The 15,300-nt window shown below is 34.0% G+C and overlaps 1 protein-coding gene across 1 annotated transcript; it reads left to right on the top strand.

The window, feature by feature from the left end:
* The first annotated feature begins 11,019 nt into the window (after positions 1-11,019).
* LOC115704413 (uncharacterized) lies at positions 11,020-13,884 on the top strand. The gene is made up of 3 exons (XM_030631640.2): positions 11,020-11,415; positions 11,862-12,081; positions 13,399-13,884. The coding sequence occupies exons 1-3, from the start codon at positions 11,210-11,212 to the stop codon at positions 13,612-13,614; spliced, it is 642 nt and encodes a 213-aa protein (XP_030487500.2). The 5' UTR covers positions 11,020-11,209; the 3' UTR covers positions 13,615-13,884.
* The last annotated feature ends 1,416 nt before the right edge of the window (positions 13,885-15,300 follow it).

Raw genomic sequence — 15,300 nt, 5'->3', positions numbered from 1 at the left:
CGAATTCCGTGTTCTAAGCCTTGGTATGAAGTTGATCATGTGTTATTCATCATAAATCTAAGGAGGGAAAGTCATTGGGTGTTTGGTCGTCTTGACTTGAATGATGGGATTCTGTTTCTGTATAATTCTTTGAGGACTGCCAAAATGAATGATGCAGCTAGGAATGCAATGAAGGCTTATTCTGTGTTGCTCCCTTTGTTTTTTGATCTCCTTGGACTCTGGAAGAATAGGTCACATGCTCCTGATTTAGGTTATGACCCTACAGCTCCTCTAAGAATTGTGGAGATTAGTGGTCTCCCGTCTCAGCAGAAAAAGTGAGTTGTTTCTTTTAAGTTTATTTTATGTTGTTTTTTAGTTGTTAGACTGTGTTTTTCCTTTTTCTGTTTTTTTAGTGATTGTGGAGCATTTGTGGCTGCATTTGCCGAGTTCTTCATCCATGGAAAAGATGTTCCTGCAGATTTTGACATCGAAGTTTATCGTACTTGACTTGGTGTCCTTTTCTTCTCATATGGCCAAAGACAAATTGATGAAAGCATTGATAGCGAGGATGAGAAGCAAAGCAAGTCTTCTAAGGCTTCTAAATTGAAAAAGTAGGGTCTTTTAATTTAGTGACAATTTGGTGTTATTGGTTGAATCTATTATCAGACAATAGTTAGTGATTTTATGTTTCTAGGTATTATATTTGGTTTTATACTCTGGATTTGGTTTTAAACTTTTAGGATATTTGACATCAATCCTTATAATATGTTTATTCTATATGTTTGTATCAGCAGAAGTTGTATGTATTTCTAATTGTTCAAGTTTTTATATACAGTCGCACAACTATATAGAAACTATTTTACAACTATATACAAACAATGTACACTGTTCAGCGTACTTGTATTTTTTAATTGACTATCAATGTATTTATTTCCCGTTTTTCCCTTTCTCCATTTTCCTTTATTAATTATGTTTGATCAATTCCTATCTGACTTTTTTTAAAACTTTAATAAAGAAGTTATTTTTGTACTAAATATTTAAGAAGTGTCACAACTGTCAAAAAACGATTTTGCAACTATTACCAAACTGTTTAAAAAATTTCAAAAATAAAATCCCATGTGTATAGAATATAACATATCAACCTGTGTGAATTCTCACACACAATTAAATAATTCAAATAATTCATCTGTATCTATTTTATTGCTTGATTGTTGCATGTCTTTCGGTTGTGCCCGTGTTGACCACATTTGCTGCACCTGTTATGTTTTTTTGTATCCCAATCAGATAAAAACCTTCGTTTCCTTGGTCTTCCAGATCTTATTTTCTGGTTTGGTGGCAAAGCAATGATATCTTTTATGTTTTGTGGTACATCCCATGTTGTGTGATTGTGTACCGGATATGTTGAGTCGCTGTATGTTTCAAGCCATGTTCTTGTTGTGTAATAACCTGAACAATAGTTGTAAACATTCAAGTTCATCTCTTTTATAACAGCAAGCGCATGAGCACACGGTAATTCGTTAAGTTGGAATCGGTTGCAACTGCATGTTTTTTCCTTGAGATTGATGACCCATGATCTGGTTAGTTCTACCACTTCGAACATGGTCTCGTTTATTGGCTTTACCTGTGAATTAAGTCAATTTATAAAATTGTTATTATGTTCCGGAAACGGAAAATAAACTATTAAGAAACAGTAATGCAACTTAAAGTTTTAAGAGATTTTACATTTTCAGTCAATGAGTCCACAAAGTTGTTGACTAATTTTTTCTCTGCTGTAGGTGTTAAAAATGTTGTTGTTTTCTGTGCCTTTTTCCTGTTTGTGTATGTCCATTGTTGTATCAAAGCTCTCAATGACTCCATCAGTGTTGTGATTGGTAGCTCTCTAGCTGTTAAGTTTGTTGCATTTAGAGATTCAACAATGTTTGAAGTCATAGTTGAATACCTGTTATTTTTGCAGTGGTATCTTGACCATTTATGGTATCCAACTGTTGGAAATTATTTTACCAGGATCTAGATTTACTAACAAGTATGTTGGATTAACAACCTAATATGAATTCTAAAATAATGAAAATAAACACATATAAAGTTAGAAAACCTTACAGTGGGTGCAGCGGAATAATATGACTCCTTCCGTTCAGATCTCTAGCCCTTGATTCCTTTCTCGTAGCGAGCATCACCAAGATCCGAACACGGATCTTCTTTTCTCCTTCTTTGATGCAGAAATTCCATAGTCTTCCATACTATGATTGAGATACCACTTGATGTGTGTGGGCACTACTCATTCACTCAAAGTTTCGAAATTTAGAGAGAAGAAAAGAGAGAGAGAGGCGTGTGAGGCTTTTTCTGAGAGAAACAAAGTGATCAAAGATGTGTGTCTTAGTTTCCTCAAGCCAACACTTTCTATTTATAGAAAACCCTCTAGGTTTAGGTTAGAATTGTATGGCATTAAAATAATGGAAACTACAAATGGTATTTCTCATGCATAGGGCCGGCCATACAAAGGGTATTGGGCCTCACTTTGCAACTTTCCCATTTTGTTATTTTCCATTCCCATTTTCTCAAAAATGCTAATTTTTCCAATTTAACCTTTTAAATGCCAATTCTAATTATTTAATAACTTGGAAATAATTATCAAATAATATTGCCATTTAATATATTTATTAATTTAGACATATAAAGTCTCTTAATCAATAAATAAACCTAAAATCTCTTTTTCTTTACAATTTTGCCCTTGCTTAGTGAAAATTCATAAAGTAGACATAGTCTAACTTTTAGAATTTTAATTGATTAATTAAAATCAATTAACTGAGTCTTACAAGCAGTATGGTCTCAACTAGTATGGGGACCATTGTAACGCCCTAAATAATTAGGCACGCTACCCATAATACTTATAAAACCCTAATCCCCTAACCGGGATTACTAATTAAAATAGCGCAGAATTTAAACTTTTATATTAAACAGACTGAAAATAAACTTGTAATATATTTAAACTTTTTAAAATAGTTGGGATCCCAAAAATATTTACAAACTTATTACAAGTTCTTTCTTACTAGCCGACCTAAGCGGCAAAACCGAATACAAAAGTCAACACTGTTAGACCCATAACCCGCTTGGTCTGAAGTGGCATGAACATGTACATTCTTCGCCCTGCTCCTGAAACTCATGGCTGATCAGCTAATGCCTTACCCTTTCCTGCACAGTAGAGCACCCGTGAGCCAAGGCCAGCAAGACAGTATAAATCATAACAAATATATTATGCTCATTCACATATGTCTGTATAGCACAGACCTGATCATTATTTCATCATGCCCATTTATGTCTACGTGGCGTAGACCTATGTGTTACGCTCACACATCTAATTAAATCTACATGACGTAGACCCACGTGTTACTCTCACACGTCTAAATACATTAAGGCCTTAGAAGCGGTTCATCTCGGTTATGAGTACCGAGTCCAACCTGATTATGCCTTGAGCACATAATCCTTAAATCTCATTTCAATTAACATGGCATGGCATTTATACACATATATCACTAGGGTAATAACCATAGGCTATTAGACCGTTCCTATTAGGGTAATAACCCTAATCCCAATTACTTAAACATTCATGCATATCATTCTCAACATAAGCGCCACTGCGCATACTCTACGTGCTAATCACTGTCTTACCTGTTGTCCCGCAATAGTAGAGATTCCAAATCCCCGGGTGCTCCTGACCAGGTGCCGGTAATCCTAGTCACACACAATCCGGGATTTTCACAAATAGGGTTAACCCCTGATTTCACATTCATAAAATAAATTCATGGCATTTCAAATATAGATAATCACATAGAGCTCAAAAAGATCTTTCCAACGGTATAAAGAACGTCCCAAACGGAGTCCCGAGTCAAAAGTTATGGCAAAAACAAAATTGAGAAAAACAGAATTTCTCACTGCCAAATCCAGTCGCGACGGCCGAAAATCCCGTCGCGACAACTGGGTTTAGAACACCCCAAAACTCCATTTTTAAGGTCTTAAACATGCTAATTTTCCATAACTTCGAACCTCAATCATACCATACCCAAAATTAACTTCTTATAGTTAAAAATCATCACAACAAACATCAATTCTAACATTAATCAACAACACCCAACCAAAGCTCCAAAGCTTGAGCAAAATCAACAAAATTTCATACCCAAAAGCTTGAATACCATGTCCAAACTCAAGCTTAGCAACAACAATAAACTTCAAAGCTTAAAACAGATTATAAACACCAATCAAAACCTAAAATTCTCACTAGAACTCACCACAAAACAACATACTCCATTTTACTAACACAATCAAGCATAGCTTAGCTTATATGAACATAATTACACCCACATGCATTCAAGAACAAACACAATAGCATAAAACATATATCAAGTTTCACCTAACTCAGAATTTATTAAAGAGGAGATCAAAGTGTTACCCAAATTCCAAGCCTACAAAGCTTTAACAAAATCCCTCCAAGATTTCCACCAACTTCAAGTAAGATTCAAGGTTAATTTTTCAAGAATTAAAATGGTTGAAAAGATGAAATATAGAGAGGATGAGGGAGGGTCGGTTAGGGCTGAGTAAAACCAGAAAAAAATGAATTTCATTTACTCACAATTCATTTTGTTAGAAATACTCAAATAGGCAAAATGACAAAAATGCCCTCTTGGGCCAAATAAAAGCTTATGCACAAAACAAGGGCAATAAAGTCATTTCCATCACCAATTACATCTAAATAAATTTCAGATTATTCACTCAACCATAAAATGCCAAATAATCAATCCAATTTACATTTCGGGCCCGAACCCGGTTCGGCCCGAAATTCTCGGGTGTGACTATACCGCGCTAACCTGTCAGAACACACCTGAAAAGACAACACAGGCATACTATATAATAATATAGTTCTATTAAGCACGTAATTAATTTAATCTCAACAATTTACCCTTCTCGGGTCATAATTACCAAAATGCCCCTGGCTCACCAACGGGGTCTTTAATATATTAAAATTCATATAAAATCACGTATATTAAATTATATAATAATATAACTTCCTCAATTATACATAATTATCTAGTTAGGGTTTTGCTAATCCATTTCTTAATTCTGGGTATTACAACCATGGATCTATATAACTGAGCTTCCAATAAGTCGAACCGAATTTACCAAGTAAATTCCCTAACTTATTAATTCCTCATTGAATCCACACTTAGAACTTGGAATTGCACTCTCAGTCTTATAGAAACGCTCTATATGTTCCACGATATGGACACGTCATTAGTTATCCATTGTTATAACCCTAATGTGATCAATGATCCTCTATATATATGATTTACACTGTAAATGGATCAAATTACCGTAACACCCTACAATGTATTTTATCCTTAAAACACTTAACCCTGTATAAATGATATTTCAGCTAAGTGAAATGAGATCTCCACCATTTATCTTCGTTTGGTTAAGCTCGAAGGAAATCATCCTTTACTTCTATTTGCCAAATAGAAGCTATAGATTCCATATTTATGTTAGCGCTCCCACTCAATTGCACTACCGTGTTCCCAAAATGTTTGTATCACCCTGACACAAAAGTAGGCTTAACTAACAAATCAAAGAACACGAATAACACTCCTGAGATTGAGCCTAACCATATCAGGATTGAGATCATTTGATCTAGGATCAACAGGTGATATTGAATTGAATAGATATTACGGTAAATTTTAACATATCTAATCAAAGTTCAATATCGGTCCCTTCCGATGTATACTCCATACATCCGATATTGGTAAACTTTGCTAATGTCCTGGAAAGGACATAACACTTTTCCAAGGTGTAAGAATACCTATCGCTGATTATACCATGTCAGTCTAAATCCAGTGTTCTGACAAATCAGGGAATAAACTTTTGAACATATGATTAAGATTATATTCCACTGTGCTGACAATACTATAATCTTTAACCAACTCATATGTTCTGGACTTAAAAAGAATTCATACATTATATACATATAATCATGAAATAAATCATGTGAACCATGCAACATAAAATGTTATTTCTGATCTTTATTAATAAGTAAATCTGATTATATGAAATGAGTTTTATTTAGGGCATAAAACCCAACACCAACTTGTTGTAAATATGGTCTGACACGGATGTCCAAGCTGTCCAACTCCCTCATATGGTATTCAAATTTCCTCTCTGTGTATGCTTTTAGCCGAAGAATGGTTTATCCAGCTTGCTTGCATTCTTCTTGAAGGTTGCTTTTAGGTTGCTTAACAGGTGGTATACACAATAGCAATGCGTGATTTCTGGAAATACTTGAGCAGGTGCCTTAATTATGCTCTCATGTCTATCTGAGATCAAGCACTGTTCCTCTATAATCCCACATGTTTCTCTTACTTTTGTGAAAAACCATTGCCATGAGTTGTTGTTTTCTGAATCCACAACAGAAAAAGCTAGTGGAAAAATGTGCCCATTTCCATCTTGTGTACAAGCAGAGAGCAATGTACCTCCATATGTTGATTTAAGGAAAGTTCTGTCAACAACTATTATAAGTTTGCATTTCTTCCATCCTTTTATTGAAGCATCCAGTGCGACAAACAAGTACTTGAAGCTATTGTCTTCCTCTGTTTGCATGTGCACTATTGTTCCGGGATTAGTTTTTTGCAACATGTGCAAAAAACTTGGCAGTAGCTTGTATGATTTGTTGGCTTTTCCTCGTAATTCTTCTTGCGCGTGCTCTTTGCTTCTCCATGCTTTCATGTAGTTCATTCTCACCCCATACTTGTGTTTCATTTCTCCTCTGATGTCTTGTGGCGTTTGAGTTATTTTTATGTTGGTAAACCGTGGCTTGATGTAGTTTCCAATCAATTTCGTTGTAGCTTGTCTTTTGTCGGCAAATCTTATGTTTAGATCACAAGTGTGTATCACCTTCCTGTCATACTTTCGAATGATGAATGACTTTGTTGGCCTGTTTCTGGATGTCGTTAGTGCCCATTTGCATTTTGGATCCAAGCAACAAATCTTGTATGTTCTTGCACATGATTTTTTCACTCTGAATTGGAAGTTGTTCCTAATTGCATAGAAACCAAGCACACTCTGGAGTGTTTCTTTGTCTTTGTATATTTGTGCTTCTTCTATTTCAGGATGTTGCGGATCTGTGATTAGTAGTTCGTCATAATCTGTTATTTCTAATTCCCTGGTTTTGTTGTTTTCCAGTTGCTCAACCATCTCCTCTGCCACAAGTTTTGCATAGTCCATAAAGTCAAAATTTTCTCCCCCATCTTCCGGTTCTGTAGCTTCAATTGTATGTTTTTGATTTGTTGAGTCTTCTGTTGTTGCTGCATTGTATTCGATCGGTTCAAAGGGGCTTGTATGTGTAATTAATGAATTAACATTTCCCAAGAATGATGGATTGATGGTTGTTGTTGGGTTGTTGATGACATTCACACGCAATGGGTATGTTGTGAAGTCGGGGTTAGTTTGAGTTGTACGTAGAAATGCAGGCTTTGATCATCCTTTATCCTTAATGGTTGGTATCCTTCCTTGACTTGATATTTCAGTTGCAAAACAGTATTTTCTTGGTTGCATTCCAGGACATCTTTCAGCTTCGTTTGTAATTCTTCATAGTTACAATTGGCTGAAATGTAATGTCCACTAGCTTCATAATTTTCATAATTCATTCGATCATCAAATTGTCCATTGCAGAAGACTAGGAATGGAATGTCTTTCTTTTCCTGTGATTTTGAAATGGTTATTAGTGCAAGGCAACGATTTTAAAACTGGTTTGACTCTGTTATGAAATAGAGTACAAACTTACTTCTATTTCTTTCCCTTTGTTCAAGTCTTGTATTTCCTGTCCTGATTCCTGCTTTTGCCATTTTTATTTTATTTTTTTGCTGTTAATAAACTATTAGGAAACTAAAATAAAACTATTAAGAAACGTTAAAAAATATTTCAGAAACTAACCATTTCTCAAAGTGTTTTCTCCTTTTCTCTTTTCCAAAATAAATTCCTGCAAAAAATGGAATTAAACTATTATAAAATGATTATGCAACTGTAAATCAACTTAAAAACCACAACTCTTTACTCAAATTAACATAATTGTTGTCATTGTGCCTTTTCATCATGTTTATTTGAATCAGATCAATTTCCAACTATTATAAAACTAATTTGCCACCATTTACATAAATCGTACCTTGTATATCTGCTAGTATTTGGTACACGTCAAGTGACACTCTTTCATAATTTGTAAACCATTTTAAAATGATATTGCTACTGTAAGGCAACGCAAAAAATTAAAAACAGCCTTATTCGTAACATGTGGTTCCTTAATTAGAATCAGATCTTGTTTTTTGTTTTTAAGAATCTGACTTGCCTGTTGTAAACCAGTGAATCAACCAGAATGCAACTGTATATGACGTATATTCATTTTTGAATAAATTTTCATATCATACCTTTTTTTGGATTCGAGGGGGAGCTCCAGATCTGTTTAATACAGATTTACATTGCTTGAATTTGGATTTTCTAGGCTGGATTGAGTAATTTTGAACGATTAAAAGCGAAATCAAATGTTTAATTTCAGTTTCTTCACGGTTTTTCTGGTTTTTTTTTCGTAATTTTCTATTTAGATCATTGGAGTTCTTCTTTTCCAATCAAATTTTGCCAGAATTTATAGTTGTTCTACACTCGTTCTGGTTTCATTCTGGTTGCGTAGCAGATTGGATCGATGGATGTTTCTTCATCGTCTCCGTTCGTGACGTGCGGCTTAAGGTATAGACTAGGTGGTATTTTTGTAATTTTTTCAATGCGGGCTGTATAAATGTTGATTGGGCCGACCCATAGTAATATTGTAATATTTTACCCTTTTTGGAATTTTCCTGTTTTTTTCCCTTTTATTTTTAATAGATAATTTTCTTTTAATAATAACATGTAATTAGATAATATAATTTTAATATTAATGTATAGGGATATGATTTTGTTCCGTTATTGCACTTTCACGGATTGTAGTCCGTGATGTACGACAGATGTCAGATGAGAGAGTTATTTGATCTGATGGCTGAGATTAATCTAGGGGTAATTAGGGTTAAAAAGTAGAAACGTATCCTGACACCCATTTAATGTACACTGAGACTCATTTAATGTACCACAAAATACATTCCGTGAAAGTACATCATGAGACAAAATCGTGTCCCTTAATATATATTATAATTAATTTTTTATGTTATTATTTATTATATTAATAAATAATTATTTTTATTAAAATACTAAAAAAAATTAAACTCACCACGACTATATTGCTTAGTTAATACTGAAAGTAGTTTGCAGTATAAATATCTAAGTTTAACTTTCAGTTACAAATAAATAGCTAGATTATTTTTAGATTATTTTTAGCGGTAATAATACCTAAGTTATATTTTTAGAACTTTGTATATACTAGATGAGATTTACGTGGCAAGCCACGTAAATATTGGTTTTATATAAATTTTAGTGGTTTTTGTTTAAGAATTTAGTAACTAAGCAACGACAATAATAATAGTAGATAGATCTATTTAAAATTTTCATATTTGTAAAGATTATTTCGTAAAACCTCAATGTTGTTTATAACCAGTTTTGGCTGCCCAACATGATACAAAACATCAGACGATCAAAATTCAAGGAAAATAGGCAAGCACTAATCTGAACAATAGAAATTCATTCAAATTAGCATTGCTTATTCTCCTTCCTCTTCATCCAAATTGTTCAAACAAGCATTGAGAATTATGATATAAATCAAATCTAGCCAAACGGGGTTACTTATATTACCTGAAAATGATCAATTTCAGCAACCATTGACAACAATTCCAACAAGAGGCAAAGCCAGTCAGTACACGAGTTAGCTAAAGACCTTGAAAACCCACCTGTCTGATTCAAATGGGCAATGGCATTGGCTCTCCAATCTTGCTGAACCTTAATAACCTCCTTTGCCAATCTCAGAGCCACAACTGCCTCTCTATAGTAGGAAGCCTCTTCTATGGACAAACTGTTCACTTTCTCGTCCAAACTCAAAACCCCATCAATCTCTTTGGCATTATATCGAGCAGATTGGGCGAAAAGCGCCCGATCCCACAAAACCGATTTGAAAACCTTCTCCGAAATGGCAGCCTTTGGAGAATTATTGCTTCCAATGATTCGTCTAAGTGCTGTACTAAGGCCATGCCATTTGTTAAGGGTCGAAAAAATTTTTTGGGAGCTTATAGTGCCAAGCTTAACACCCTGGTAGGCCATGGATTCTAGGCACTCTTCGAGCTTGGTTCTGCATTCCGACAAGTTGGGTTTCGGGCAATTGGACCAAGAAGTCCATGGAAACGACTCCCCGTGTCGTGGGTGATGATCTTTGATGCATTCGGCGAAGTCTACGTAGCCAGTGAGGTGAGGGCCTTTGTTCCAGTCTTCAAGAAGACATGAATAAAGAAAACAATAATGAGTGAGAAAAATGGTGAAAACAAATTGACACAGAAACGATCGAATGGCGATTCAATTACGTTCGAGAATGAGAGTGGTTTTGCCAACGCCTTTGGGACCATGGAAGATAAGAGACTGATGAACTCGGGGATGGTTAGCGTGATTGTTTAACACAGTATCCAGCAGTGGCCTCGAAAAAATTCGCCATGGTTTGTTGACCATTTTCTAGAATGTCTTCAAGTTGCAGAGAGAATGATTTGATAATTTAGGGACATACGGTTTGTTAGAGAGATATGTGTGGGTAGGATGATTTTTTTTAATTTTAAAAAAAAAGATTGTTTAATTTTTTGGGTTTTAATTATTGGGTTTATTTGTTAACGGAAGATCAAACCTATTAACATCGTTAAATTTAACAGAATATTCTTTTATTTTTAAGGTATATTCTGTTAAACCAAGAAATGCCGTTAGATAGACACTTTTAATATATAAAGATATGAATGTCAACTCATTATCCATGTGTGGTACATATAAATTATATTTTTTTAAAAAAATTAAAAATTCATAACTCATACCTCTAAAAATTAAACTTACTTCGAAAGTTAAATTTAAATATAAATTACTCTAATACTAATTGAAAACAGTGTCTAACTTTTCTTAACAATTTGGTTCTACTACTTCTACTCTTTCCATTCTCCGTACTCCTTTCATTTTTTTTCTCCCCAATTTTCTTTCCTAACAAATAATCTTGCTCTGCAAAACCGACGAGACGACACTCCAGTGTGAGATGGGTTGGTTATCTCGATTCCTTACTGCGGTCACCTTCTTAGCGGTTGGAGTTATATTTTCACCGGAGAGCTTTGGATCTAAGTCCGACAGTCACCATTCACCAAAAATTTTCACCTATATTAAATTGGCTCATCTTCTCTGCTTCTCCACCGCTTGGGGTGCAGCTCTATGGGTCACCTTCATCGGCGGTATCATCATGTTCAAGTAGGTGTTGTTCTGTTTTAAATGTGTTAGTTTTTTTATCGTTGGAATTGTTAATCTTGGTCTTCAGTTCTAGAAGAAGATGTGGAATTGGAGGTATATATGATCTGTTTGGTTGACGGGAAAGAGCGTTTCTCGGTTTTATACTTGTTAACTTCTTGAAAATTTTGAGATTGGTCATTGATAGGGAAAGAGGGTTTCTCGGTTTTATTTTATTCATTCTTAGTAGGGTTTTCATTGATAATCATTAATATTCGAGGACCAAACCTAGAACTATTGGTTCTTTGATATTTTTTCCTGGAACTCAATTCAAATAAACTAGGAAAATTTGCTTAGGGCTTCTTCTTTCTGTTATTATTATATTCAACTACATAATGAAATATAATAATGTCTCACTATTGTTACTTTTCTTAACATGGAAATTCTTGCTTTGTGATACAATTTGTTAGGAACCTTCCGAGGCATCAATTTGGTAATTTGCAGAGCAAAATGTTCCCTGCTTACTTCTCAATGGTGGGTGTTTGTTGCGCAGTATCAGTAGCTTCGTTTGGGTATCTGCATCCATGGAAGACATCAGCTACTACTGAGAAATACCAACTCGGGTTTTTGCTATCTGCATTCGCCTTCAATCTGACCAATTTATTTGTCTTTACACCCATGACCATTGAGGTCAGTTTTTCTTAAAACTCTTCTCTTTTTCATAAATACATAAAACCTCGTGTTTTGATGACGTTACAACCTACTACTATGATGTTCAAGGCTTAGCACTTATTAATCTAAATTATTGATTTACGTTTCCATTGTTTCTCAGAAAATATGAAAATTCTTATGTGAAAATTCTTAGATTTTCATATTAGCTAGTATTTCTGAGACTATAACCAAGTACTTCTCTTCGTCATTTATTGATGTGTTCTACTCACATATTCATATCTGGAAATTATTCAAACTAGGAAGAAAAAGCTATGGCTGTGTTTGGAAAATAACATGCTAATTGGATCTTAATATAATTAGTGGGAATTAACAGGTTACACATTTATGTTTTTAACTGAGTAATTACATTGTTATTATGTAAATGGAGATAACTGAGGCTCTTCAATTCTCAAGGGGCATGAGAATTAGTGTAGTTATACCGAGCTTATTTTGAAAAAACTTAATTAGAAGCTTCATTGTAAGCTTGACAAAGAGAATTTTCGATTTAACTACTATTTGAAGTAACACAAAAGCTTTATTTTAATGATTTTATGCCAAGCATGACAATGGGATCTTAGAAATAATTACTATTTGACTTTGAAACATGCTAAAATTTGTTTTAGCCACCTAAACTAGAGTTGTTACCAGATTGTCATTATTATTCCAGTTCAATATTCAATGATAGAAGCTTTATTTTCAATGATTTTATTTTTATGCCAAGCATGACAATGGGAACTTAGAAATAATTACTGTTTGACTTTGGAACATGCTAAATTTGTTTTAGCCACCTAAATTAGAGTTGTTACCAGATTGTTATTATTATTCTGTTCAATATTCAATGATAGAAGCTCAAGAGAAAGAACTCAAAAGATTTTTACAGGTTCACTACCTTTCGATAGCTACTTCTTGGGACATTTAGTCCAAGTAAGCGATCCAGTAACAAACAGATCAAGTTTTACATAACGTATACACAAATTTTTAACAAAAGGCAATGTCCCACTTAGTCAAAACTTGAATCTTTCCTGGTGTTCTTCAAGTTGAACATTTCACTCAAGTATCTGACTTTGGAATGCCTCTAAAGATGCATCTGAATTCCCTTCATAATTTTGCCTACATATTGAATTTAAAACCTGGCACTTACAATGCCAAAATGTTTTAGTTTTTGTCAGTTGTCTCCAAACAATTTTCCTTACAATTCAATTTCTTTCATTTGGGAGCAGTAAACAGAATCAGATAAGTGTGCTGATGCTAAATTTCGAATACTAATGTAGCATTTCGACCCTTTTTATTGTTTAGATGATGAAGCAAAGACACAAAGTGGAAAGAGAAGAGAACATTGGGGGTGAAGTTGGGTGGTCAAAGAATGTGGAAGTTGCCAAGGTGAATCCAAAGCTTGCAGCTATGAACAAGAAATTTGGGATGATTCACGGCTTGTCTTCTCTTGCTAATATCATGTCCTTTGGCAGCCTTGCCATGCACTCATGGTACTTAGCAGGTAAGCTTAATCTGTAGTGAAATGCTTGTGTTTATCTCTACGGTGGAAGAAGTTGTACTCTTGATGAACATGAAATTCTCACGGATAATCAGTATATATATTTCCTGGAAAGCTTGTATTCTGATTGAACAATTTAAACAAAATCACGAGGTCCATGATAGTGGAATGTATATGCTGTTGTTGTAATAAGGATGGACTTGATGTGATGATTATGCAGTGTAGTTTGCTTGCTTTATATCAAGTCTACATATTGAAAAAAAAAAAAAAAAAGAATAAGGGTTGAACTACTCTATGCTGATTTTTTTTTGTTTTTGTTTTGAGAATAACTGAATAAGTAACTTCATTAAAAAAATAGAACTGTTCAGTACAAGTTACATCATTAAAACACTTGAAATATTACCTTTACAAGACAAGTGCCTTCTTTGCAATGGTATTGCCTTCCCTTCTTACAAGAGTTGAAGAAACACTGGGGGTTATAGATAAAGAGTTCTTTATAAAAACTATAACATCATCCATAGGGGATAAGTCTTTAAGATTATTATTGATTTTATCTACTATCTCTTTTGAATTTGTCTCTATATATGACACTGGTACACCTTGAGCTATACTCCAGCTTATTGCTCGTTTTAGTGCCACAAGCTCTGCCATTGTTGGGGAGTAATCTCCTGGAAAGTTTGCATTTCCTACTCTTAACTTCTCCTTTCGAATTCCTAACTATTGCCCAAACAACTACCTTCTCTCTTTTTGAGTCTATGGCAGCGCCAACATTTAGCTTCAATTTGCCTTGAGGTGGTGGTTTCCATCTGCAGCTCTTGCTAGTTTCTTTCTTTTTGCTCTTCCTCTGCCTGTCAATTGTCGGAGCCTCCTTATGTTCTTGGAATATCTTGTTACCCTACTGTAAATCTCCTGCACAGTGTAAGCATTCTTGCCAAAAAGCTTGTTATTTAAATTCCAGATCATCCACATTATTCCTAACATCTCACAAGGAGTTTTTTCCAACAATTCATAAGCATCTAATAAAAAATCGTTTATATTTAAGGTGGCGTTTGGTTGAGAGGAATGAAAATATAAGAATAGGAATGGAAATAGAAATAGGAATGGAATGGAATAAGATTTAAAATGCATAAAAAAATCATTGAATTTTTTTTTCTTGTTATATTGGAATGGTCTTTCCTTCTTCTTTTTTTTTTTTAAATGGAATAGTCATTCCACCAAAATGGTGAAAAGAACATTCCATTGGAATGTCATTCTAATACTTTAAAATGCAACCAAACAAAGGAATGGAATGAAAATTGTTTTCTTTCCATTCCATTCTATTTCATTACCTCTAAAATAATTTTTTTACGATCTAAATTATTTTTTTTAAGATTTACTAAACAAAATTTAATCTTTCATTTTTATTTTGGGGGAATACGATTTGATAGTTTTCAAAGTTTATGAAGCAAAATTACTAATTTACAAAGACACATTAGCATTTAAACGGAATAATGAGACGAAACATAGTAGAATGACTAAACTTTTGTAAATGTAAAAGTTCAGGGGATTCTTAACTAGCTGTATATTTTAGGGGGCATAATTAGTATTATCGAAAAATTCAGGGGGCAAAATTGTTAATTATCATGAATTTTTTAAATGCTCCCATAAGAACTCCACAAGAATTTTGCCATAATTTTTTCAGTTTTACTGCAAATTTTCATGGGAAT

Source organism: Cannabis sativa, chromosome X, assembly GCF_029168945.1.
Source record: "Cannabis sativa cultivar Pink pepper isolate KNU-18-1 chromosome X, ASM2916894v1, whole genome shotgun sequence".
NCBI lineage: Eukaryota > Viridiplantae > Streptophyta > Magnoliopsida > Rosales > Cannabaceae > Cannabis > Cannabis sativa.
The sequence above is the reverse complement of the archived record's forward strand: the minus strand, read 5'-3'. Positions and strand labels throughout refer to the sequence as shown.

Coding starts and splice junctions, on each gene's coding strand:
- LOC115704413 (XM_030631640.2), top strand. CDS start 11,210: ATGGGTTGGTTATCTCGATTCCTTACTGCGGTCACCTTCTTAGCGGTT. Junction 11,416..11,861: donor GGCGGTATCATCATGTTCAA/GTAGGTGTTGTT, acceptor ACAATTTGTTAG/GAACCTTCCGAGGCATCAAT. Junction 12,082..13,398: donor TTACACCCATGACCATTGAG/GTCAGTTTTTCT, acceptor TTTATTGTTTAG/ATGATGAAGCAAAGACACAA.